Source organism: Jatropha curcas, chromosome 9 (assembly GCF_041381405.1).
Source record: "Jatropha curcas cultivar XTBG-Jc1 chromosome 9, XTBG_Jcur_1.0, whole genome shotgun sequence".
NCBI lineage: Eukaryota > Viridiplantae > Streptophyta > Magnoliopsida > Malpighiales > Euphorbiaceae > Jatropha > Jatropha curcas.
Genome location: NC_143159.1, coordinates 721,764 through 747,666, shown reverse-complemented (window position 1 = coordinate 747,666; position 25,903 = coordinate 721,764). Strand labels below are relative to the sequence as shown.

General features: G+C 34.2%; 7 protein-coding genes across 8 annotated transcripts; 2 read left to right on the top strand and 5 right to left on the bottom strand.

Moving 5' to 3' along the window:
• Positions 1-617: 617 nt before the first annotated feature.
• LOC105635257 (carboxylesterase 1) lies at positions 618-2,171 on the bottom strand. Its single transcript, XM_012218294.4, has one exon. It carries the CDS (start codon positions 2,075-2,077, stop codon positions 1,073-1,075), a length of 1,005 nt encoding a protein of 334 aa, XP_012073684.1. The 5' UTR covers positions 2,078-2,171; the 3' UTR covers positions 618-1,072.
• A 1,776-nt stretch (positions 2,172-3,947) lies between these two features.
• LOC105635256 (putative CoA ligase CCL5) lies at positions 3,948-7,435 on the bottom strand. The gene is made up of 5 exons (XM_012218293.4): positions 6,135-7,435; positions 4,930-5,075; positions 4,672-4,739; positions 4,401-4,503; positions 3,948-4,312 (listed from the first exon to the last, which is right to left on the bottom strand). The coding sequence occupies exons 1-5, from the start codon at positions 7,354-7,356 to the stop codon at positions 4,199-4,201; spliced, it is 1,653 nt and encodes a 550-aa protein (XP_012073683.1). The 5' UTR covers positions 7,357-7,435; the 3' UTR covers positions 3,948-4,198.
• A 1,370-nt stretch (positions 7,436-8,805) lies between these two features.
• On the top strand, positions 8,806-10,807 carry LOC105635255 (NADH dehydrogenase ubiquinone 1 beta subcomplex subunit). Of its 2 annotated transcripts, none has more exons than XM_020679716.3 (4): positions 8,806-9,007; positions 9,621-9,666; positions 9,738-9,788; positions 10,134-10,475. In XM_020679716.3, the coding sequence occupies exons 1-3, from the start codon at positions 8,904-8,906 to the stop codon at positions 9,786-9,788; spliced, it is 201 nt and encodes a 66-aa protein (XP_020535375.1). In that variant the 5' UTR covers positions 8,806-8,903; the 3' UTR covers positions 10,134-10,475. The 2 variants fall into 2 exon arrangements, with proteins under 2 accessions (XP_020535375.1, XP_012073682.1); XM_012218292.4 differs by lacking the exon at positions 10,134-10,475 and adding an exon at positions 10,608-10,807 and having other exon boundaries at positions 8,810-9,007.
• Positions 10,808-12,335: 1,528 nt separating this feature from the next.
• On the bottom strand, positions 12,336-13,725 carry LOC105635405 (DUF241 domain protein, putative (DUF241)). The gene has a single exon (XM_012218487.4). The coding sequence runs from the start codon at positions 13,169-13,171 to the stop codon at positions 12,482-12,484; it is 690 nt and encodes a 229-aa protein (XP_012073877.1). The 5' UTR covers positions 13,172-13,725; the 3' UTR covers positions 12,336-12,481.
• A 4,779-nt stretch (positions 13,726-18,504) lies between these two features.
• Positions 18,505-20,251, top strand: LOC105635254 (cytokinin riboside 5'-monophosphate phosphoribohydrolase LOG5). Its single transcript, XM_089726038.1, has 7 exons — positions 18,505-18,731; positions 18,834-18,931; positions 19,046-19,076; positions 19,202-19,301; positions 19,396-19,466; positions 19,571-19,714; positions 19,811-20,251. Exons 1-7 carry the CDS (start codon positions 18,612-18,614, stop codon positions 19,907-19,909), a joined length of 663 nt encoding a protein of 220 aa, XP_089582164.1. The 5' UTR covers positions 18,505-18,611; the 3' UTR covers positions 19,910-20,251.
• A 1,310-nt stretch (positions 20,252-21,561) lies between these two features.
• LOC105635404 (uncharacterized) lies at positions 21,562-23,485 on the bottom strand. Its single transcript, XM_012218486.4, has one exon. The coding sequence runs from the start codon at positions 23,385-23,387 to the stop codon at positions 22,527-22,529; it is 861 nt and encodes a 286-aa protein (XP_012073876.1). The 5' UTR covers positions 23,388-23,485; the 3' UTR covers positions 21,562-22,526.
• Positions 23,486-24,330: 845 nt separating this feature from the next.
• LOC105635403 (uncharacterized) lies at positions 24,331-25,281 on the bottom strand. The gene has a single exon (XM_012218485.4). It carries the CDS (start codon positions 25,240-25,242, stop codon positions 24,361-24,363), a length of 882 nt encoding a protein of 293 aa, XP_012073875.1. The 5' UTR covers positions 25,243-25,281; the 3' UTR covers positions 24,331-24,360.
• Positions 25,282-25,903: the final 622 nt, after the last annotated feature.

Here is a 25,903-nt window from a genome sequence, read left to right as displayed (position 1 = left end):
CCAGATCCGGAGGCATGAAAAAATTTCTGAGGTGCACTTTCTGGGAAGAAAACCCAAAGCATGCATGCGTGTGAGAGAAAGCCAGACGAAAATGTAGGTTAAAGCGTGTACATTCTCAGACAGTAACATAAATACCCAGTCCATTAACGATAAACGTGCACCACAAAATCGTTCCTATAGTGTAAGAATTTGAATTTACAGTGTCTTTTCTCTGTTTTTGTGCACCAGAGTAGAGATATGGATATTTCATTTATCGGATAAAAGAGGACAGATTTTATTGTCCTTCCATTTGTACCTTTCTTATTTATAATGCATGCTCCATCATTGACCTGAAAATATATAAATTCATGTGAGCTTTGTAAGATAAATTCATGTGAATTATAAGTTTATTGAGTAAATTGAGCCAAAAGATGAATTTTGTAGCCTTTTTTTTTTTTTTTTTGTTCTGAATAACAAATTTATAGGGTAAATTAGACTTTATTTCATTTTTTTTAGTGAATTAATTGCTCACCAAAATACAGAATTAAAGAAATAATAGGAAAATTTTAAATTGGATGATATATTATCTTTGTGATAAAATGATTATCTTAATCCAAATCATATAAGATATTTTAAGAACAATTAGATGGTTGCATGATTGAATGGGATGCGATGGGATGGAACCGGGCGGGACATATAAATTTACTTTTTGATGCAAAAGTAAATTTATTAGAGAGTCTTGTTTTGTTGGTGCGTGTGGATACAAAGCCACGTGATCTCTATGTAAAGATACAAATGTAGGAGATGGGCATGTTTTTTTTTTTTATCATCTTAGAAGGAACAGAACCTCTTTCCTTTTCAACAAATATCGTTAAAAGTTAAAACTTAAAAATCAGGCTTACTTAGATGGGCTGAGCCTATTCATCTGAGGCCCAATGAGTTCAATAAGCCCAATCCATTACCCTCCCTACGCGTGCATATCAGCACAGTGATTGAGAGGTACCCTTGCGTTTCTACATTATTTACGAGTTTATTCGATTAATATTATGGAATTTCTTAGAGAAGAAACCACCAAAACGGTGCACATTACCGACTAAGGAAGCAGTGAAGAAGCTATGAAAGTTTTGTAGGCAGAACACAGGGCGTTGCATTTGGAGGGATCAACGTACTCTATCCCATGGCAATGTCCCTCCCAAAATTGGCTTACCACTTGTAAACCCTTCTCTTGCAGCATCTTCACGAACTCATCTTGACGGTCCATCAGTGGGTCTTTATCACCCCAATCAATCAATATTCTCCACCCCAAACCCTTCATCTTCGTCAGTGCATTTGAACCTGCATCCTCTACCGTTGGATTGCAATACTCATGATCACGGTCAGCACCAATTGGCAAAGCCAACTTCCACATCAGATCAGTACAACAAAGTGGTAAATTGCGATCATTAACCATTCTCAACTCCGATTCAGTCCTCTTGGACCCACCGAAGAAAGGTTGATGCAATATCAACCCTTTGATCTTTAAAGGGTGTAGATCATGATCATCGATTGTTTCCGCCAGCTTTAGTCCAGCATGGTAAGCTATATTAGCGCCGGCACTACCCCCCATAAGGAAACACTTGCCCAGATCAGCAAAGTCTCTTAACCATTCGTCTGGGATGGTTTTAATCCAGTGCAGCGCCTCAGCAGCGTCGTCGTAGGCTGCAGGGAGGCGGTGCTCGGGTGCAAGACGATACTCAATGGAGACAATAACAGCAGATAGTTGAATAGCCATAGTTGCACAAGAACGTTGAAAAAAGGTTGAAGCTACACTGTAGAGGATGAACCCTCCTCCGTGGAACCAAACTATGAGAGGAAGTTTGGTGTTGAAGGGATGATCCAGCGTTTGCTTGGGTAGGAATATACGGGCCCATATTTTATTTGATTGGTTGATGGTGAGATCTTTGGTGAGAATGGGAATTGGGTGAGAATCAGGAGCAGACAAAAGGATCGGAGTTGAAATTTCCGGCAAGCGAATAATGTTGCCATCAAGGCCGGGAATGATACGGAGGTGCTTGTAGGGATCGGTAATCGGATTTGATGAAGGAGTTTGTGTTGTCATTGTTTATGTAAGAATTCTTATAAACTTGTTACTTTATGAATTACAATACGTCGTCTCTTCTTCTTGTATTATAATGCGTAATGGAAAAGAATATTATGGATAAGTGGCGGGAGCTGCCTTGGATTGATGCATGCATGCCATCCATGTGTCTGCAGTGAATTGAACAAATGGTAACATTCAATGAGGTGTGTTGATTCTACTAATACATATGCATATATAAATATATATTACTAATGAATCTTTAAATTTTTTTTTTCTTATCTTTCTATATGTAACTACAAAAATATTTTGGTGAATTTTCTCTCTATCTATTCTTTACTCCATTATACTTTTTTTAAGGAATTTCTGAATTTTTATTCTTATATATCTATATTCCTATAACTAGTTTATTACAATAACTTATTTATAATAAATAGTAATATACGCTATTTTGACAAACTACTTAGTTTGTCAACTTCATCATGCCTACTTAGATGGGCTGAGACTATTCATAAAAGGCCTAATCAGTTTCTTACAGGCTGAATAAGACCCAACCCATTACCCCTCTATAATCCAAAAACCAACTCCACAGCTTGCCATTACACGTATAGCTACGGTACAAAGGCATTTAAAGCCTTTGATTGCATCTCCGTAGAAAAAAAAAAAAAAAATAATCTATATGAACGCTCAGAATTTCTCATTTAATCAGAAGTCCAAAATTCGAATTTTTGGTATGAAGCACCTTTAAAACTTGATAGAGAGCGTTTTATTCTCTATATAGGTCTATTCAGCGCGAATTCAAATTAATCGGATAAATGAATTAATTTTTGGATACCAGATAATTAATTAAAAAAAAAAAAAAAAAGATGATTCTCAGGATGCAACTACGTTCATTGATCTTCTATCACTTGTACAAAGTAAAGTCCATTTTTATTCATTTAAGACATATGTGTATATACTTTCTATTACCTTTCCTTTTCATTCAATGGGCACCAACAATATCAATGGTCACAGGAAACCCACTCTCTCCATACATTTCCCATCTAGGCTCCTTTCTTATTAATTACCTTACCACCTTACCTTCAATTGCCTTCTTTTCCCATATAATATAACCAATAACAACAGCAACATATATTCCCTTCCAAGGCATGCAGTAGAGCTCATCAAACTCAGAAAATAAAAATTTTGTTTTAAATAGCTAGCACATGAAGAGCTCTTCAAAGTTACTAAGCGAGATAGTGCAGAAATGGACCAAAAGAAAGAAAGGTCATTTTGCTGTCTACACTAAGGAAGCAAAGAGGTTCTTTGTCCCTATTTACTATTTGAATCACCCTATTTTTAGAGTTCTGTTGGAAATGGCAGAGGAAGAATTTGGAACCACAGCTCATGGACCTCTGCAAGTTCCTTGTGAAGAATATTTCTTGGAATACATTTTGGCTTTGCTAAGAAAGAATCCTTCTGTCTGTGTCGAAAATGCTTTAATTTCCATGAATATTTGCGACAGAATTTCAGTTTCTTCCTTTTTACCTCTTCTTCCTTCTCATGGATCCATACTTGTGTAGAGCAGAACCCAGATGAGTGACTGAGCTAGCCTTGGTTTTTGTACATTACTTGCAGATTTAATTAGTTCTTGATTCTTACGGGTGCATTTTTCCCTTACTTTTCCTGGTTTCTCATTTTAATCATCCTAAAGTTTTGTATTCATAAATACTTACATTTCAGTCTCCCGTAGAAACTAGTTAGAATGATTTATCAGAATGGCTGTTGATGAAGCTAAGCTAGTTCAGAAAGCTGTGATTCCTTTAGTTTAGGTACATTAAGGGCCAGCATGAAGGGCCAAAAATCCGAAAATGGTTCAGTGCCTTGGTGAAATACTAGACAAAAACCAATATAATCAAGAAAAATTCACTCTTATTCAAATCTGTATCTGGGACAGTTACAAATTTATTGTCTCCAGAAATTACAACGTAACTTAACAGAACATACCCCAAACATCCAACTTTTTGTTTATATTCCATCTAATGGAAATATTAAACAGGTGCTTACTAAGTAGATAAACAAAGCTAAGCAAAATGTACTAAAGCTGAAAAAGGGTGATAGCTATTAAGGAAGTCTTATTGCGTTTACAGAAGACTAAACTATTCAAAGTTTAGAGGTAGCAAGCTGTATCAGATCCTTCCTGAGGATCTTGCCTGATGCATTCTTAGGGATGGCAGAAATGAATGCAACTCTTCGGATTCTCTTGTATGGAGCCACCTGCATAAGTAGCAACTTATGGTAATCAGAAAAAAAAAAATGATAAAACATTTTACAAAACTTATTATATTTGGTAATTCTGACACACCTGTCTTGCTACAAAATCCATTACAGCAGTCTCTGATAAGCTACTTCCAGCCTTTCTTACCACATAGGCCATGGGAATCTGTCCAGCCTCCTTGTCAGGAAGTCTGGGATAATATTACAATCAGGCTCATGTTCTTTTGAAGGAAAAATAAGAAGGATAAAATGCATATGTTTTTCAAGAAGATGGTTTTCATTTTGCTGAAAAAGGATGTGTCAAGCATGCATAATAGCGAATTTCCAAGCTCTAATATATAAAATGGAAGAATGCTTACGGTATCACGGCAGCATCAGAAATGTCCACATGAGTCAGCAACAAGGCTTCTAGTTCCGCTGGGGGAACCTAACAAGTGAGGAGACAAAACAATCAGCAAACATTCATTAAATTGCAGTTTCCATGAAATAATGTGGAAATTGAGAAGCGGCAACAACCATTTTTAGAAGCAAGCATAAACGTAGCATAGAGGGTTAGAACAAAGTAACTCCAGAAAGAAAGTCCAACTGAAAGAACTATAAGTCAATGTTCTGCTCACCTGATATCCCTTGTATTTAATAAGCTCCTTCAACCGATCAACCACAAATATAAACCCATCGTCATCAATATAGCAAAGATCTCCAGTCCTCAGCCATCCCTCAGAGTCAAGAGTTGATGATGTGGCTTCAACATTACCAAAATAACCTGCAAAATCAACCCGGTCAGATTAGTTCATAAAAAATTGATGTCATCAGTACTGATAATCATGTCATCATTTCGATTGTGACTATACATCGTCACTATCATGCTCAATCCATCTAATGCTTAAGGAGGAGATACCCAGTGGATCACTGCTATACGTATGTTTCACTACCTAAGGCTATTTATACCAAGTTAGAAGCTATGAACTTCTACGAAAGTACTTTGACGGAAAAACCTTTGATAAGTTTTCTTCAAATAGATAAAAGAAAAAGGAACAACCTTTGATAAGTTAAATTTCACAAGTTTTGAGAAAGAATTAATGATTTTTCTGTGAAATTCTTTTTCTATAGACAAATAGATTATTAGTGACATATTCTGCATAGAAAAGCACTAAAAAGTCGTCACTGATAGGAAAACGACACTTAAAGTGTTCTGAGTGACTAAAAGCCTAGCAAAGTAAAGCAGCAAAAGGTATATGTATGGGCTAACAGAAAACTCTTACCTTGAACATATTCCAGAAGCAGTGAATTAAGATCTATAACCTCATTTTCTGGGTCCAATACAGAAACAGAAACAAGTAGCAGGAGTTTGTAATACTCCAGCAAAAGAAGGTAAACCAGGTTCCACCGGATCGAACACTTGGTAAAAATTAAAAATTTTATGTGAATCTTCAAGCTTTTGATTTGACTTGTGAACGAAAAATTACTATTCATTTAGCTTAGATACTAAATTGTAACTATGAACCAGCCAGCAAAAATGTTATAGTACAGTGCACGTTTGACAAGAAAAAGATATTACATCTCCTGCATTACGCAGTAACAAGTTGCTAATGATAGAAGATTAAACAATATTAATTAATTAGACGCTATATTTAACAAACAAATCCGCCATTATCTTGCTTTAATATTTAAATCATTCAATTACAGATTGCATTTTAGTGTTTAAAGAGGATTCCTGACAATGGATTCTCATATTTTGCTAAGAAAAAGACCGTTAGCTTATCTTATTCACGCACGTCAGAAACCACAAATAGAAACGACAAAATAGACCATCTGCTTTTACCTTTCATAATAGAAGGACCTCTGAGCCATAGCTCACCGGTCTGGTTCACCGGCAAAGGTTTTCCGCTCTCTGGGTCCACAATCTTTGCCTCCATGCTCGGTGACAGCAATCCAGCCGTACCGTATCGCCTACTCTCCTCCGGCGTGTCTGTGGACGCGCCAATCGCCGTTGACTCGGTTAACCCGTAACCTTGAAGAATCCTCACCGTTGGATATTTCTCCGCGAACCCCTCTATCACCTCCTTGCCCAGTGGCGCCCCTCCTGAAAGAACTGTTTCCAGCGAACTCAGATCATACTTGGACCTTATCTGATCAGAGCCGTTGATCAGTGCTACTAGTATAGGTGGCACAAGTGGGAGATCCGTAGCACGGTAACCCTCAATCGTGGATAGCATCTCGTGAATCTCGAACTTCGAGAGCACGATAATCGTTGATCCTGATGCGAGTAGTCCTGTCGCAAATGCTGCTAGACCATAAATATGAAACATGGGGACGGTACAGATAAACCTGTGCTCTCTGTCTTCGTTGAAACGTCCAACGATGGTTTGAACCATCGCAATTAGGTTACGGTGCGAAGAAACAACACCCTTGCTTGCTCCTGTTGTACCGGACGAGTAGAGCAGTGTCGCTGTGTCGTCAATGTTGACTCGCTCCTTGATTCGGCTCCCACTTGGCTCCTTTGTCATCATCTGGCTTAAAGTTGTCACGATTTTGGCGTCGAGTTTGGTAGAATTCTGATCCTCTATGAGGATGATGGGTAAACTTGAGTCCGACTCTGCGAGTTTAGGGACGAGTTGGGGAGTAGTGAAAGCGAACGAGGGTTTGGAATCCGCGATTTGCTTGGCCATTTCGCGGGGAGTGTTGAGAGGATTGGTTGTGGTGATTATGGCGCCAAGGGACATAACAGAGAGGCAAACAATGGGAAAGAAAATAGAGTTCGGGGAAAGGAGAAGGATGACATGGCCCTTGCGGACTCCCAGCTCGAATAGAGAGGTGGCAACAGAATCGACGGCTCTCCATAGCTCGAGGAAGCTAAGATGGCGGCCAGTAGTGGCATCGATGAAGGCTGTCTTGCCACGGTGAGCCTGTGAGGAGATAAAGGTGGTGACATCAATATATTGATTGGGAGGAAGCGGAATAGACTTGCGCTTACTGTAGAAAGTAGAATTGGATCTGCAAAATCCACTTCTTGGGTCGATCTCGAAGCTGCTTTTGTGCGCCATTTATCTCCGCTCTCCTTTCTCAGTCTATACGAGAGGTCTTGTACTAGTTTGCAATGCTTCTCATCTGGTCAGTGATTTGTGATCTACCTTTTTATTAGTATTATATTTACGAGTTTACCCTTTTTTATTATTGGCAAATCACGAGTATTTCTACCTTCCTCCTCGATATAACTTTTTAAAGGGATTTCCTAATTTAAATTTATAAATCAAATTAATAAAAAATTTTTGTCGAAATAAATTTTAATATAAATTTTTTTGGAAAAAAACAAGGCACAGACAGATTTCTTATGAACGGAGATAGTATTTGGATACGGTGGCTTTATGAGTTTTTTTTTTTTGTCCGTCTTTTATTATATGTCTCTCAACACTTCCAACCTCCACGTTTGGGAAATGAAATACACGTGTATGTTGATTTTCCTTTTTTGGACAGACTAGCCGCATATTTTGGTCACTGGTCTACAGTTTACTGTTCTAGGCCAATGGGGCACGTGCAATACAGTGGTCAATTGGTCATTTTCTTTAACAAATTATAGGAAAAATTATGATTTTATGTTCGTACTTTGACATAAACAATTGTCAAATTTACAAATATATCCATGTATTTATTAACTTCTTTTTCCCTAATCAAAATTAACTAATTTTACTTTTCTGTATTTAACAGAAAAAAGTATAAAAAATTTAATAGATAGTATCATATATTTTAAAATTATATATTTTTTAAAATATAAAGATAAAGTCATAAATTTTGATATAATACACAAATAAAATAATATATTTTTCCAAATTATATATATGGGTCAATAATCAAACACTAAAGGTATTTCAGTTAGGTAAATCTGATGAAACATTAGGAAATTTAATAATTGATTCAAATTTAATATAGAAAATCCAAATTAACGAAAGCTAACTCCTGTGCTGTACATTACAAATTTAATTTGTTGTCATATAATTGTGGCAATTAAAGATTTATACCTGGAAATGTGGCTTTCTTTTCAAATTATTTTTCTTTTGCCATTACAATTGTCCTAATTATTAAATCCTAGCATTCATAAGAAGCTAATGGAAAATCATTTTGAAGTAATCTTAAATAAAATAATAATTTTAGAAGCTAATGAATTTTTATATGGAAAATATTAATTTAATATATAGTTATAATAATTTTTATATTTTTAATTATTTAATAAATATTTAATTGATCTAATTTTATAAATAAAAAATTTTAATATTAAATTATTTTTTAAAATTATTTTATAAATTAAAATATTTAAAAATATAATTTTATAAATTTAAATATTCAACGAGGGAAAATAAATATTAATAGCGTCTCAAAAACAAAAAACAAAAGCCAGAAAGCGTCTAAGCCCGCGATGGAAAAGTATTTGGGTCGACACAGTTCCGGTTGGATTGGGCCGGTACTTGGGCTACGATAGAAGCAAGGACGGGATCAAGTGCAGAACATACAGAAACTAGTTCGTCAAACAGCAGCTACCTCGCACCCCGATCGGATATTTCTGAATTCGGAATTCTAGCAAGAGATACAGAGGGATATGGCAGGAGGACATGAACATGGCTACAGTTACAAAGGAGTCACTATACATCAGCCAAAGCGATGGCATACAGTCACCGGAAAGGGCTTATGTGCCATCATGTGGTATGTCATTGCTCATTATCTTCCTCCTTCCCTTTCGCTCCGAACCCTAATTTTTTTTGTTGTGCATCCATCCGCATTATTTACGATTTGAGTTTCTACATATCGATTACCGATCTGCTTGTTGTTGGGTTTAGTAGAGCTATTTTATTGAATTAATTTATCTCTATCATTAGACTTGGTAAATGAGAGTTAGATTTCAAAGATATTCTATTGATCTGACCGAGTGAGATTGATTGGTAAAAACTTCATTTCGAGGGTTCTCACGATCATCTGGGTAATTTTAGCGTTTATTGTTTACAATTGATAATTCTGCTAAACCCATGATTTAATTCTATTGGATTAAAGGAAAAAAAAAAAAAAAACTTTTAGAATGCATAATTGGATTACACATCCAAGGAAGCCACTTAGCGGGTGCAATGATGCTAAATGAATGCATGAAATTTAAGTTGGATTCTGGAGGGCCTTTCACCTTTGCATACATTAACTTCATTTTTGTAATTGTGCGTCTATGGCTTCAATTAGCTTATTAAACATTTTTATTTGCTAGAAATACAATATAATTTTGTTCATTTCTAATATACTGAATGGAGATTGTTATAATATTTTGTTTCAGGTTTTGGGTATTTTACAGAGCTAAGCAAGATGGTCCTGTAGTATTGGTGAGAATTGATTCCATAGCTTAGCCTTGATATAAATGATCAAAAATTCATATTTGTGCTCTGTCTTCTAGGGTTGGAGGCATCCTTGGGAGGGTCATGATGACCATGGACATGGACACTAGGTACTAATTCTTGCTACTATTAGATGAACACATTATATATCACTTTGGCCAACTTTTAATAGATGAGATGTCAGTATGCTTTAAGTCAAATAATGGGGTTAAATGAGCTGATTAATTCTTTTCAAATTCTCCTGTGGCTGTGTGTGTGTTATATGTGTATCTGGTTAAATATGATGACAAATATAGATGAACATTTAGGTTGTTTGAAAAGCAAATAAAGCTTAAATATTTTTGTTGATAATGAGTCATGCCCTATGGGAAGGATATAGTGACCTATTCATGAACTCAATAGCTCAGCTAACCTTTGTGTCGGTGTAGCTGATAAGAGTTGCTGCATCAATGCAGAAATTGGTGAGAAGGACCTTTAATCATATCTCAGCTTTGTTGCCCGATCAAGATTTGGTATTTATGGGAATGGGAAAATGTTGCTCTTCTTAGGGAAGTTCAATGAGTTTGTCCCCCCCCCCCCCAAACAATACCAAAAAAAAAAAAAAAAGGTTAAGTCTGCAGTTGGATTGCAATTAATGTTTGTTTAATATTTATTAGTGGGAAATGGAATTTCATGGACTTGACTAAAATATGGGAAGGGATAAGTAATTTCATGTCTTAATTGTTGAAATTTAATTTGTATAGGGCTCATTGTATGGAACTCGGTCAAGAAGTTAATGTTATTTGGATTTTTTTTTTCTTCTTATGTTTTTGTGGTCTGTTTCAAACTTTGGCACGAGATAGGAAACTGATGGATGCGCACAATATTTTCTATTATGAGAATGTAAAACCAAAGTAGAATTGTCATTCCATTTATTCTTGTTATTGCAGACAATGCACGGAAAAGCCAATGATGAAAGCATAAATGTTATTGGTGGCTGGGCGTAGGTACCAAATGTTATCTAGGCAGCTTTGTTTAGCTTCTTGTATTCAATAATGTCAACAAGAGATTATAGTGGGCATAATTTGATGAACTCAGCTGTTTTTCGACATGTTAAATTGTGAACATGGATTTGACTTTGCGTGTGTAATTGTCTCTACATTTTCCAGTTCTAATTTTTCTCGTTATGCAACTTAAAGATATGCATATACATAAGCAATTGGTATTTGGTACGCAACATAAAATAGGTATTCTGATTTCATTAATTTATTTAATGGAAAAAATAAAATTATATATATATATATATATATATATATATATATATATATATATATATTTATGGGTTTTGTTTTGTTATATTACATTTTCTTCGAGTTTATTTTCTTTAATGTATTACAACAAGATTTTCAAAATTATTCTTTATGAGATTATTTTAAATGATAGTGAAAATTTGAAAAAAGGAAAATAAAGAAGAGCAATATGGTATTTTGGGAAAAATAAGGGCGTATTTGTATTTAAAAAAAAAAATAAAAAAGAGAAAAAGGTAGCGAGAAAACTCCGATCCCCTCTGAGGTATTCCTAAGTGAAACCGGCCCGCCTTACCTTTTTTATCACGAGAACTAATAATCAATTCGGTCTGGCAAGGTACCAGTATGGGCTATGACTGGCAATGACCATAGCAAAATGGGCTGGACTACGAGGCCTTAGGCCTTTCCAAACCAAACTGAGGTCTGCACTAGGCCCAAGTGGGACGTATAAGGACAACAGTGTTTGTCTTTTTGCCCTGGCAAACATTCACTTCCTGGAAGCTACTAAATTGATTCTTGAAATTAGAGACAAGGACGATTCATAGAGTTGCATTTGTTTAACAGGCGGCTAGCGAAGAGAAACAAAAATCTAAGTTAAACAAATATTAGATTATATGATTTCGCAAATAATTAAAATTAAATAATGGTTTAAAAAGATGATGAGCTGGTATGTCCGCCTTAAGTAACATTATACAACAGGAAAAAATTAAATTAAGATTCAAATTGCCTAATAACGCAGATATAGGAACACCTTCTGTTTTGCTTTTGTTCTCTAACCTCTCTAGTTTTGGCTCAGATTGCATTAGCATTACCTTTAATTGTCGGGCATCCAATGACCTCTTCTGTTGGCAATAAGGATAGCGAAGGATTTCATTAAATAGCAGCAAAAGATTCAGGCTATGTGGTTCACTTGAAGCTTCTTTATCCAACTCAACCTGAAAATGAATTCGCAAGAAACTGTCAAAAAAAGAAACAACAAAGAAAAGTCAATGATCTAAAACAAAAAAGAAAATAGATTTCTAGTTCTTTTTTCCTTTAAATATTTATTGATTGAATGGATAACATGGTTAGTTAATGGCGATACGATATACAGACAGGTAGACTTGGAGAATCAGGAGACGTTAATTTCTATCATAGCCTGGTTTTTTCGATTCAGCAAAGTATTCATTCCGAATGGGATGTTTGGATTTCTCATATTTATAGAGAAGCCAATTGTTATACGAATTTGTTGGTTACTTGGTGATATTCTCTTACGGTTCATACTCCTTCTCTTGGCTTATCGATTTGGATAATGTAGCTGTATAGTTAGCTTTCCATTGAGCTTTTGCTACCCTTAACTTCCTTGTAATGCTTAAGGAACAGCAATTATAATAAATGCAAATAGGGGCTGCCATACTTTATTACAATAAATTGGGTTAAACATGATGATACATATTATCGAAAATGAAAGGTTAATTATATTTAGCTTAAAGAAATCAATTCCTTTAAAAAGTTAAAAGTAAGGAATGTTTTATATCCTAATTGTTAAGTACATTAAGAAGTAAAACCCTAGTTTGGATCAAACGCCTGAATATGCACTCTAATTCCATTTCAAGATCTTCAATGGCAATTTCCACCGCTTCCAATCTCTTATTCGCACTCTGAAGTGCCGTTTCGTCACAAAATTCATACAGGCCGTTTCGACAACTCGAGCTAATAAAGAACTTCGATCTGATCAAAGACACTCTACTCGATTTCTGATCCAACCAAGGAATAGAAATGAGAGACGATAAAGACTCAACAATGGAGATAGTTGTTACTCTCACTTCTCTTAGAACCTGTAAAACAACCATAAGCTCATGATCAACATTAGGTATATCTGATTTCGTCTTCATTCCGTTAAGTGACCGGAGACATTTTAAAGTCTCCTTCCTTAGTTTCTTTCTATAGTGATTATACGTTGCTATCTTTGCATTAATATTTGGCTCGCTAAATATTTTCCTGCGCAGAGTGAATTGTAGGTCTAGAAGATGCTGTTTAACGAGTAAGAGAACATCTCTAGAAATGCCACAAACGTCTAACATTGTAAGAGATGATTCGCAGACTTCATTAACCCATTTTTCTTGTTCCTTATGGACAAGAACTTGTTTAATTTCCGGCGAGTGGAGGAGATCGTTGGCAGAGTTGTGCAAGTCCCTGAGAGCATTGAAATTAGGGAACAATGTCATTCTTTTCCCCTCTCTTTTTCGTTAAAGAAACAGAAAGAAGTAGTATAAGTTACTGAAGAAGAATACAAAAAAATAGGGTTTGAGGAGATATAGCAAGCAATAGGCAATAGAGTCTATATCACTAGGTATTGGGTTTTTATAGGAAAAACCAAATGACAGAGTTTATCAAGACTTTAGATCTCAAACCTTAAGAAAAAAAAAATGTAGCTGAAGTATCCTTTTTTGCACGGACATGGGGTTGAGGTAACAAAAAAATGTCGCAAGGAAGGTTCCATTTGATAAAAAAAAAAAAAGAGTTGTTAAGATATGGTTTAGACTGATATGGCGAGGAATGCATGCATGAGGGTGGAGGTGCTAGCTGCCGGTGTTAAATATGTACAAGACCACAGCCAGACCAGACAAAGTAGAGTTTACTAAATATGTATGCAAGTTATAAAAAACTAAAAGGACAGTTTTTTTTCTACAAGGTATGAAGACTGACTTATTAACAACTGGAGATGCTTTTGTTTTCTCTTGACAGAACAAGGGATCTGAGATTAAGATCCACTTTTCTAGTGTACTGAAGCTTCTCTGAAATTCTTCTGAAGGTTCTTGGAGATATATACACACACACACACTGCAATAAGATGAATGTGAGAATAAGATGCATCTTAAAAAATATCAAAGCTAATTCCATTTAGGAAACTTCCATCTAAATACTTAATTTATTATAAAAAAAAATTTCGGATTTAATATTTATAGTTAAAAGCAATAATTAACTCGTAAGAGTGGCTCAATTTGGTAGATAATTTATGTAAATTATGTCAATATGTGAAAAATATTTATGAAAATGGATAATGAAGAATATTAAAATAAAATTAGTCTTGTACTAAAAAAGGATGTAATGTAAAAATATTTACAAACAAAACAATATTAAATGTTTTCTTTTTTTTTATTTAAAAAAAAAGTCTATATATTGTTGAAGGATAAAAATTTTGATTGTAATAAAAATTATTTGGCAGCAATAACACGAGTGAAATTCTTTTCAACTTAATTAGTGTCGAATCAAATTCCCCACCTGAAAAGTTAAATCACCAACAAAATTCATCTAATTCCTACCTAACTAGTTTATTTGTTTTGTCATTTCTGTCCAACGTAGTCAACTAACAACAGTTAAGATGTTTGTATTCTTTTGATTATTGTATGTAGTTTCAACATTGGTGTCACTTATAGTCAACATCGCCATTTCAATTGGTGCATAATTTCAAGTTCGAAATTGAAAAAAATTAAATAAACAAAAACCCGCACTTTGAAATTAAAATATAATATAATAAAATAATCCAGCCTTCGTTACTTTTAAAATTAATGTGATTAATAAAGAGCAGACATAAAAAAAGAAAAAAAGGTCTAACCTCTGTTTAAGGTAACAAGTCTGGTAGTAATCAATTGCAAATAGCTTCTCGTGTTTGAAATTCTTGGCTTTTGAAGACAGATTATGTTCAAGTGACTTCATACTCGTACACATAGGGCTACCTGGTTGAGAGGTAGATGAAAAGGTTCCATAAAACCATTAATTAATACTTTTTGTACTAAAATATAAATATTTAAAATTTTTACATAAAGATTGAAAAAATAATTTATTTTTTAAAATTATAATAAAATTATTAAATTATTTTTTATATTAAAATTAATAGTTATTTGTGAAAGTATTTATTATATTTAATATAAATAAGATAATATTAAAAAAAATATTATTTATATTTTTTGAAATATTTAAAATAATTTATATTCTAAGACAGAATAATTATTTAAAATCGAATTATATTTTAGAAGGGAGAGAATCGTAATTGCAGAGATATACTTTTGTTATCCGACCAGTAAATGCATGACTAGTCGTTGTAATGCTTATCACATTATTGCTGCCCTTTGAAATTTTGTGAATTGGAGGAATGGTACAGATAGTAACATTATGCCGCCTTATAAACAAAACCACACGTGACGTTTAAACCAGTAAAAAATTTTTAATTTTTTAGGGCTGTAATAATATTTAAAATTATAAAAAATCACATTTGCTACCAAAAAAATGTAAAAAATGCATAAAAATAAAAAATTATTTTCTAGTAAATTATTTTTTAGAAAGAAATAAAAAATTATTACTTTATTTAGGCTGATGCATATAAATCTCTTTTTTTAGTAAATTTACAATAAAAATTTCTAAGAGAAAAGAAATTTAAAATTGAAATTCGATTGTTTTACACTAAAAGGTAAAAATTGGATTATTGAATCACGGAGGGAAGCGGCATTGAGTCACAGCTCATTGCTCATAAACAACTGGTTGCTCCAAATGGCCAGGACAAAGTCACCAAAACAGGACAAACCAGTGCTCAGAAAGTCAAGTCCACACCATTTGAATGGGCTGAAAGTTTTTGGGCGCCTACCCTACAACTAGGCCTAGTCAATCAAACTTACTTTGTGCATCAATTTGTCAATGACTTGTCACTTTTGAACCATTATAACAAAAACCCACCTCCCATAGACATACAGTGGCATTTTAAAATACCACCTATACCCTTTTCTTTTTATTCCATTTTTTAAAATTTCCTATTAGTAGATCCACACTTTTTATATATAAAAAAAAGATTAATTTCGTTTTGTGATTCATAATTACCCCTCTCAGTAGATAATTTTACCATAAATTGAACTTTTAATCTTATATTAAAAGTAGTTAATCAAATTCAAATCGTCTGATCGTTTTTACCATTATTTTTGAATTCATTTGAAAATATTTATATAACAAATCGAACTGATTAAGGTCATTTTCTTTTGAAATTCTATTTAATCCTAGACAGTTGTACACGTAAAGACTTGCTTTTTCAATCAACGACTGTGCCCTTAGCTTAACAAGAGTACTGTATGTGCAAGAAAGTAATTAAAAAAAATGCCACGTCAGACTACTACTTGTTTCGACATGTCCAAATCACCACATAAAATTTAATTAACTACATATTCACAAAAAGTCAAGCAATTTATTCTTCTCCAAGTGTCCATAAACTCATAGGACATCGTCCAAAAACAATTGCGTGCCTTAGGTGAAGACTATCTTTTCATGAGAACTTTCTTGGAAGATTAGTGTGTACACGTACATTGATTAGTACTACTAATTACTTTTTCTAATCTTTGACTAATTGACCAAAAAAAAGAAAAAGACAAGGAGTAGTTGACTAATTTATTGTCTTAAATATATTCATCCAAACAATTTCTGTTAATAAAAGCTACTTTGCTTAATTACATTAAATTAAAGATGGTGCGAATTAATTAACAAAGCCCTCCTTTCTTTTTCACTTGACTGTTGCAGGTTGGAAAAGTTGGGTGGAACTGTCATTTCAAAAGCAGAATAATTGACAACCGCCTAATTACTCATCACAATCCATGGTATCTGGTACGATTTGTATATAGCATTTGATACATTTGAAATTTATATTGTAATTTGTTTTTTTTATTGCATTTAATTAGTCTTATATAGTATTTTCTATTAAAATATTATTAAAATTATCTATTTATGTTTTGTGCAATAAAAACTATCCTTGTTTCATACCAAAAATATAAATGATATCAACTGAAGTTCCTTATCCCTTGCACGTGTGATGTGGTGGCATACAGCCCACAACGAAAGAGGACTATCACGTGCATCGAGTACCTTACATCAGAAAAATTTTCTTTATCTCGCCAACCCTTGTGGCGGACTAACCCTTTTTAGTGGATGGGCCCTTCTTCTTGAACCTTTCTATTAGAATGGTCAGCTGCTTTTTTTAGCCCACGAACAGTCAACAAACGGGTGTGTATTATCATTGAAGATTAATGTAATTTACACATAAGCAACGATTAAACTATTAAATATTAATTATTCATAAGAAACTGAAATAATAAATAAAATGCTTTTTATTTTTTTTGTGGCTGTTTGCATTAATGGCTATGAGTATGAGGGTGTGGCTTGATTATAGCTGATGCTTTAATCCGTAAATTGTCTTACTAAACCAGTGTGAGACGACAGTGCGTGTAGCGGCAGAGACATAATTGATTGGGCTACTGTGTCGTTGTCCTTTTGCTGCCTCCATAAATAATGACCATTTTTAATTACAGAATGTGTTTCTGCGTTTTGATTATTAATAATTGCTCACCCAGAAGCCTAAATACTGTTCTACAAATAAACTTCCGATTTCGTAGTATAGATTTCTCTTTTGCCCCAAGTAATAAGTTCTCAGTTATTATATTCTATTATTGCTGAATAGCCTCAATCAAAGAGAGTAGAGTCCAGATACAGTGGAAGCACCCTATCATCAATTACTATTGTTCCTCCACTTATTTCTTTATTTTTACATTGATAATATTTTATTTTTTCAGTTTATACACGCGTTTGAATGTGATATTCAGATAAATGCTTGGAAAGTGTAGGAGAGTGACGAGTGGTTAAAGTCACTTCGATGTTAGAGTTTTTGTCTCGACCTTTCATAAGTGTCTCTACGCCTGTGAAAGGTACCATTAGTTGCGTTATTGTAATCTTAGTTGCCTCGATATAATACTTGATATATAAATGAGAATTTTGCTCCTATGTGCGATGTTCTGCTATTTTGTTATGTGTTACTCGATGATACTTGAATTGTTTTTATATATATCGGTATTATGTTGTTCTAACATCTATTATTAGCGTGCAAATAACTAATTAATATTCTTGGTTGGCTTGTTTAAGGGTGTACCAAGCAAGCACTGCACGGTGTGGTCTTGGTGCGTGATACGGGATCGTGACATTTGGTTGCTGACTTTAAATTTCTAATTTGAGTGACGAAAGTTCGACTAAGAATATATAATCGGTCAAACAAACCTAATATTTACCAGCAACAACTCATAAAACAAAATATATTATATAATGCAAAACGAAATCCTTGCGGGAATAAAAGATATTGATAAAACTCAAAAGATTATTAAGTAGCATTTTGAAATCGACAATTCGAAATTTAAAAGCATTGACCAATTTTAATGTATCCCGTACTGTGGACTTGCTGAGCTGGCGGAGGACGTGGACAGAAATTAGAGGATTAAAAAAAAATTAGGGAAGCTGAACCGGAACGCATTCGACCACATAAGCTGAGCAGAGTGGAAAATAACGCGTACCTTGTCGGCGAATTTGGTAAAGGCTAAAGCCATACGCTTTCAAGTTATTATTCCACGTGGCGTAACAGGATTCCACGGGTGACAAAATTATCCTGCTTTTATTTATTTATTTATTTTTTTTTTTTGTTGAGGGATCTCCTATTCCCTCCTATATATAAATGGATCCACGTTTACGTGTTGGTATTGGCTCCTCATTTGGTAAAAGAAATTTATATAATTTTATCTAAAGAAAAAGAATTTGTAGTTTAACAAATAGAAACCAAAACGATAGAATTAGCATTTAGCAGGGGATATGGAGGAGAAAAGAGGAGTAGTGAAGTCAAGATTCAAAAGAGTCTGTGTCTTTTGTGGGAGCAGTACTGGCAAGAAAGATTGTTATAGAGATGCTGCTCTTGAACTGGGCAAAGAACTGGTACCTCATTTTTTCCTTTCAATTAACTATTTCTTCAAAGCTTATTCAGGGAATACAGATTCAGTTTCTATATTCAAAATCCAAACATAATTTCCTTCAAAGGTCTCAAGGAGGTTAGATCTCGTTTATGGAGGAGGAAGTGCTGGATTGATGGGCTTAGTATCTCAGGAAGTCCATCGCGGAGGAGGACATGTATTAGGGTAAGTAAAATACTGCATAAATACTCCAGATTGATTATTTTTCTTGCACAAATTTACATATTCCATATATATCTGATTTTTTGCCCTCCATTTTTTGTTCCTTGTTTGTTTCAGAATCATCCCCAAAACTCTGATGAGAAAAGAGGTAACTAAAACGAATAATATCAACAAAAATAGAATTATCACGTTGATGGGTTTGCTTCCTTTTTATGGTTATTAGATGTGCGAATAAGGTATAACATCAACAAGCGGTTTGCTTTTATTAAACAGATAACTGGAGAAACAGTAGGAGAGGTCAGACCAGTAGCCGACATGCATCAAAGGAAAGCTGAGATGGCCCGCCATTCTGACTGTTTTATTGCCTTACCAGGTCTCTTTCTCTCACACACTGCCTTTGGTATCAATATAATAATAAATGTAATGTAAGTTATCTTATTGTTATGTTTGTGTATAATAATAAGTAGGTGGCTATGGAACTTTGGAGGAGTTATTGGAAGTCATTACATGGGCCCAGCTTGGCATCCACGACAAGCCAGTAAAGCAACTTCGTGTCTCTAACATCTGATTAGATAATTTTCTTTTCTATTTTCCTAAATTAATTAGTCTAAAGTCAACTCTTAATTCTGTCCTTATAAACAGGTAGGTTTGCTTAATGTGGACGGCTACTACAATCTCCTACTAACCTTCATAGACAAGGCTGTGGACGATGGCTTCATTATGCCTTCTCAACGTAGCATTATTGTCTCTGCCCCAAATGCCAAAGAGCTTGTTCAGAAACTCGAGGTTCGTTGGTTCCTTAATCCATTGAGATTATTCTTTTAATTAAGATTGCCCTTTCTTTTTTAATTTTGTTCTTTTAAATATCTTTTATTCTATCAGGATTACGTGCCTCTGCATGATGGAGTTGTTGCTAAGGCTAAGTGGGAGGCTGAACAAGTGGAGCTTAATGCACGTTTGCAGATTGAAATTGCTCGTTAGCTAGGGACCATATAACAAGGTCTTGTTATCTTTTTATCTTATCTTTTTTTTTTTTTTTTTGGGGTGGGGGGTGGTGTTAGGATTTTCTACAAGTAGATAATGTACGTAACTAGGGTTTTTTCTCCTTTTCAATTTTGTATGAATTGTTCTAGAAAGGGGAAGGAGAATTAACTACTAATAGTATCTGTTTAACTCTATTTTATGCAGTGGAAAGAAAATAGCAAAATGTTATTTTCTTTCTGATGATGAATTCTATTATTTATGTAATTAAAGAAAGGCAATGGAAAGAAGGAAAAAAAAAAAAAAAAACAAGTAGGAAAAACAAAAATTAGCAGCTTTTTATTCACTCTTGCATGCCTGCATGACCAATCTCTCGCTGCTCTGCTGTACTGTGCTATTCTTTTATCTCTCTCTCTCTCTCTTTCTCGGCCATTCAGGCTATTGGTTTGGTACATGTATGGATATGTTTCACTTTAACACTTGCTCTGAGTTCTGTGACCCTTCAAGGGCCGTGGACCCATCAAAACTTAAATATATGATCACCTATCCATTGATTAAGAAGTGGGGGAGAATCAATTATTTTTTTATTTTCGTACCTTTTATTTGATATATTCTTACATGCAAAAGAGACGCTAATTTGTATTTTCTTTTATAAATACTGGGAGGGAGGAATCCATTGCATTATGTGTTCTTGGTGGAGCCCTAAAAAAATTGTTATTTTTAGTGTAAAAAGGTGTGAAATTACTATAAAATATATATATATTTTTTTTGGTTTCTTCGATATAAAAATTCGGAAGATAAATTAAAAAAAAAAAAAAAAATTTTTAACAAATTATACATTATTTCTAAATTCATTGAATAAATTATGTCTTCACCTTGACTAAAATGTAGCATCAATTCTAGAACATGACATAACAGGGGTATGGGTAATGAGTAGTTTGAAGTTTGAGGAGTCTTTCCTATGGAGTGGGGGATACTAATTAATATGCTATGGTCCCTACAAGTGACGTAAATTACGAAATCAATTTTCCTAATGTTTGGGTGCCATTTTCCTTCCTCCCTTATCTAGTTCGGTGGGCCCATCAAAGCACTGATCTTACGATGTACCACGACTTCTTATTCATCATCCGCTCATTCCATTCATGTCTTTCTTTCTTTTTACATTTATGGAAGCAACATTCAATTTTTCATTCCTCTATCATTTATCATTACCTTTTCACATAGGTGTCTTTCTTTTTTATATATTCCCACACGTATCTTCTTACATGTCAAACCTCGGAAAAGACTTGTCTGGATATAATCATTTATACATCAAATTAATTATGAACGGTATTTTTTCTTAAATAGATTAAAAAAAAAAGACAATGTAATAATATTTATTAAATTTTTTTTTAATTAGCTTGGTGCATAGTATAAAATGTCCTCAAATGTATATGCATATTAAGGTTGAATTACAATACTCTCTAATGTAGATTTATAATTTATTTTTTTAAAACAATAATTTATTGATGGTAAAAAAAAAAAAAATGTATGTTTATTATTTCTTTTACTTCACTCACATAAAAAATAAATAGATATATATAAACTTTCTTCCATAGAATATACAAACTTTCTGAAATATGACTGTGAAATTGGTGGGAAAGAACAAAAGAAAATGCAAAGTTGGAGGACAATGCAGTGCATGCGATATAGGATCCATGTAACAAGTTGATTCAGATTGGTCGACTGTAATATTGGAAAACAAATAGAGAAAGGAAGACAAAAGGAATAATAATAAAACCCAGTCTCTGTCAGTTTAAGAGGAAAAATTGGAAAAACAATTTGCAGCAAATACTTGGAGGGCGGTGTTCATATAATGGTCCCTCTCTTCCCCAGTCACCTCACCTTCTTAACTCTTTCCTTGCTTTCCTATTCAGACAGTTACATTGTTGGCTTTGTATTAATAAGCATATTTGGCATAAACAACGTTATTTCACTGTAAGAAAGAAGAAATAAGAGGCGATGAATACTGTAAACACTACATGAAAAGCTGTTGCTAAACAAGTTCCAAGTTCGAAGCATATGTCTTGGCGAATTATCAATTTCAAGTGGTAGAAGAAGAAGAAGAAGAAGAAGAAGAAGAAGAAAGCATATGTCTAGTCTCCTGAATTTTGATTAGGTTTGTGATAGATCAGTGTGAAACAAACTTGGACGTGACTTACGGTTCTGGTAACAAGCCCTTGATTTCTAATTGTACGATTTGGGCCCCAGATTTTGAGTTATGGACTATACTGGTCCACGGTACAGAAAGATAAAGGCCCAATAGTAATAACGATGGTGACTGATCGAATAGAGAAGGGTTGCGTTTGCTTGGTGGGGATTCGCCTATCATAACCGCAAAGGAGTTCAATCAATTCTTTAGCTAATTCGGACCCATCTATAACGTGCTGCGTCCAGTAAAATTATTATAATTTGTTCTTCCATGACCGTTCATGGCGGATTTCTGTAAAGACAGACAGACAAAAAAAAAAAAAAAAAAAAAAAAGGAGATTTTGAGATAGATTTCTTCATTTCAATATATTCATATCGAGTTTGATACAACTTTCAGTATATGTATATATATAATTGTGATTTACATTTAGTAGTTAAGCATGTTAAGGAGAGAAACTCTGTTTTTTAATAACTGCCTATAGACACACTCCAATTCTTCCTCCATTTGTTTGAAGTTAGACTCTAGTGCTTCTAGTCCCTTCATTACATTTTCCATTTCTACAATGTTGAGTGTCTTGCCAATCATAGCAAGCAATTCTGTTTCTATCTTTTCAACTTCAATGGAATCATCTTGTCCTTGGCATGAAATCTGCTTGGGTTCCAGTAATTTTGAGACTATAGACCATTTACCCGTTCTTGATCTTGCTTTAGGTCCAAAGATAGTAGATAAGAGTGATCCAAACACTGTGAGGCAAATTTCTTCAACTTCTTTTAGCATTCTAACCGCAATAGCCAATTCCGAGTCCTTATCTAAAGGCAATTTTGAGCAGTTACTTTCCATTTTCTTCAAATTTCCAAAACACTTGGAAATTACTTTATTCAATCTTTTTCTGGAGTTCATATAAACATGAACTTCATTTTGCATGCTCGAATCTGCGCCTCTTTTTCTCCTCAGAGAAGATTCAAGCTGCTGGACGCATTCCTTCATTTGTGACAAAACATCTCTTGTAGCGCTGCACATATCAAGTAAACGTAGAGATCCATCTACCATTTCCTCTAAACATTTATCTTGATGTTGGCGAGCAAAAGCCTGCTGGGCGAGTGGCAAGAAATCATCTACTCTCTCGTATAAATATTTGAGGCCACTTAATTTATAGCATACTGATTCTGATGCTTTCAGCCTGATCAACTGCTCCTCAACGCTTGCAGCTAGAGGATGAGTTTTGGAAGGCAAACTGCTGGAACGAACATGGCTAGTGGTTTTAGAGATTTGAACAAAGGCAGACATCTTTTTTCTTTTCTTTTCTGCAAGAAAAAAACGAGTTCTTGAATTCTGAAATGCACTTGGTATCGGACCAAGTATATATATATATATATATATATAGCAGAAACTAGTTGCAATTTTTAATATTGCAATGTCTTAGAATATGAAGCTGCACGAGGGGAGAGGCACCCTGACTCCCAGACAGAGCCAACCTTATAATTTGATCTGAATTAATAAAGCAGATTGAGCAAATCTCCATATCAGGCAGGAAGAATCTGACAGCCTGTTGCTCAATTTTAAATTCCTGTAAACCGTGTGATTGATCAGATCTTGATCAATAATAGTAATAATTAACAAGAAGTCAACTATCTGATGAGAATTCATGGGACTGAGTTATAATCAAACTTTAGCTGTATGCAACTGCAGCAAGATTTACTGTCTGGATTATATATATGAACACAGTTTCTTTTTCCTTCTGGCGGCCAATAGCAACAGATCAAAGTAGGAGAAATTTAAGATTTAAAATTAATTTTTTCTAAGCTGGTAATTATTGGCCTTCTAGAATTTTACCTTTTTTCCGGTCTATAAAAAAAAAAAAAAAAAAATTCATTAGAAAAATTTCACATACATAATATTTTCTTGAATATATATACACACACACTTTTGATAGTTAATTGGATTACTAAAAAGAAACAGTTAAAGAAAAACAGATAATCATGTTCTAAAAGATTTTGTTTGTTGGATTTTCATTTGCTTGTAAGAATTTTGAAGAAATTGAACTCTCTACGTATTGTATAAAAAATTTTGAAGACAAAGATACTTGAGAAGAGAGATTATGCAAAAAGAGATGAATATTATGGTATATTCAAATGATTTGGATACAGTTATGTGTTTGTATATATAGTTAAAACAACTACAAAATTGTTTTACAAAATAGTATTGAAAGGACAATGGGAAATGAATTCCAAACTTCCCATATGAGAAGATCAACAACTAGCTACTGGTTGATCATGTTGAGAATGGTAACTCTGGTGTTCAGTAATTTCCTGTAAACACATTCCAACTCTTTTTCTGCTTCTTGAATGCTTGATTCTAATGCCTCCAATCCTTTCAATATTATTTGCACTTGTTCAAGATTGACGTTTTTAATTGATTTGACGGCTAGTAATTCAGCATCTATCATTTTCACTTCATTGGAACCAACTTGTCCTTTGCATAATGCACGATCGGATTGCAATAACTTTGAAACAATCGACCAGCCACTAGGCCTTGATTTGGTTTTTGGTTGAGATAGCATAGATAAAAGAGACTCACAAACTGAAACACTGATTTGCTCAACTTTTCTTAGGGTTCCAATTACAGCTACTGCATTGGAGTCCTTGTCCAAGAGTGTTGAAGAAGAATTGTTTTTTGAGCTCTTCAAATTTCTGAAACATTTGCTGATTACTTTATTAATTATTTTCCTTGAGGAAATATATGCTTCTACTTCATTTAACAGGCCAGTTTCCCCGCCTTTTCTCCTTCGGAGGGAGGATTCAACCTCCTTCAGGTATTCCTTCATTTGTGAGAAAATATCTATGGTGGAACCACACACATCTAACAACCTCAGAGATCCATCCAACACCTCATCTACTGATTTGCGATTCTTTTCATTGGCAAGTGTTTGTTGGGTTAGAGGTAATTGAAGCAAATCATCAATGCTTTCATACAGATTTTTGAGGCCATTCAACTTGTCGCACGCCGATGACTGTGTTGCTTGAGATGATCTCAATCTGTCAATTTGCACCTCAGCGCTCAAAGTAAGAGGATGAGATCTTGCGGGCAAGCTGATGGAACGAACATGGCAAGTAGCTTTACCAGCTCCGATAATGGCAGCCATATTCTCTTTTCTTTGGTAGAACAGAACTTTTCCCTGATGAGTTTAGAAAGAAGTAGTTGAAGCTTAATTCTCTATCTCATTTGTATCATATATATAGAAGACAAAATAGCAATGGCAATCCCATTCCTTGGAGACTTGCTTTTGCTGGCATTGTCTCACATCAACAAGACAAATGCCTCTAAGAAAATGCTGGTTGATTATAAAATTGACAAGCACGAATGGCTTGCCCCCATGTATCCTAGACATTGGGATTATCATCATCACACCATGTACAGTGCATCCCGGAATCTTTTCATGTGAAATGTGCACATCTCCATTTAATTTGTAATGGAATTCTTGGGGCCATTAGATAAATTTTTTTTTGTTCTTATGATAATCAAATGACTAATTACATAATTGAGTTTTATGACAAGCTTGTTTCCTACTTAATCGACATGCTTTGATAATCAACGTAGATAAGAAATATTTTATCAGTCATGTACCTCTTCCACGTCTCACAACCTGTCGAAAATTAATGCTTATCTTGAAACGTGTTTCCTGCAACTGTGCCCAGTGGGTGGTAGCAATTGGAATCTTGAAGAGTCTTTGTATTGTTTCATCTAAATTCGACATAACACACATGCAAAGCAGATAATTATCAATATATCTATGAACAGAAAGA

What these genes read in the sequence shown, in the direction of transcription:
- LOC105635257 (XM_012218294.4), bottom strand. Translation starts at nt 2,077, where the DNA reads ATGACAACACAAACTCCTTCATCAAATCCGATTACCGATCCCTACAAG.
- LOC105635256 (XM_012218293.4), bottom strand. Translation starts at nt 7,356, where the DNA reads ATGGCGCACAAAAGCAGCTTCGAGATCGACCCAAGAAGTGGATTTTGC. An exon ending in TTAAATACAAGGGATATCAG is followed by an intron (nt 4,740 to 4,929) that starts GTGAGCAGAACA and finishes CTCACTTGTTAG; the next exon opens with GTTCCCCCAGCGGAACTAGA. An exon ending in TCTGATGCTGCCGTGATACC is followed by an intron (nt 4,504 to 4,671) that starts GTAAGCATTCTT and finishes ATATTATCCCAG; the next exon opens with ACTTCCTGACAAGGAGGCTG.
- LOC105635255 (XM_012218292.4), top strand. Translation starts at nt 8,904, where the DNA reads ATGGCAGGAGGACATGAACATGGCTACAGTTACAAAGGAGTCACTATA. An exon ending in GGCTTATGTGCCATCATGTG is followed by an intron (nt 9,008 to 9,620) that starts GTATGTCATTGC and finishes ATTTTGTTTCAG; the next exon opens with GTTTTGGGTATTTTACAGAG. An exon ending in AAGATGGTCCTGTAGTATTG is followed by an intron (nt 9,667 to 9,737) that starts GTGAGAATTGAT and finishes TCTGTCTTCTAG; the next exon opens with GGTTGGAGGCATCCTTGGGA.
- LOC105635405 (XM_012218487.4), bottom strand. Translation starts at nt 13,171, where the DNA reads ATGACATTGTTCCCTAATTTCAATGCTCTCAGGGACTTGCACAACTCT.
- LOC105635254 (XM_089726038.1), top strand. Translation starts at nt 18,612, where the DNA reads ATGGAGGAGAAAAGAGGAGTAGTGAAGTCAAGATTCAAAAGAGTCTGT. An exon ending in TTGAACTGGGCAAAGAACTG is followed by an intron (nt 18,732 to 18,833) that starts GTACCTCATTTT and finishes TTTCCTTCAAAG; the next exon opens with GTCTCAAGGAGGTTAGATCT. An exon ending in GGAGGAGGACATGTATTAGG is followed by an intron (nt 18,932 to 19,045) that starts GTAAGTAAAATA and finishes TGTTTGTTTCAG; the next exon opens with AATCATCCCCAAAACTCTGA.
- LOC105635404 (XM_012218486.4), bottom strand. Translation starts at nt 23,387, where the DNA reads ATGTCTGCCTTTGTTCAAATCTCTAAAACCACTAGCCATGTTCGTTCC.
- LOC105635403 (XM_012218485.4), bottom strand. Translation starts at nt 25,242, where the DNA reads ATGGCTGCCATTATCGGAGCTGGTAAAGCTACTTGCCATGTTCGTTCC.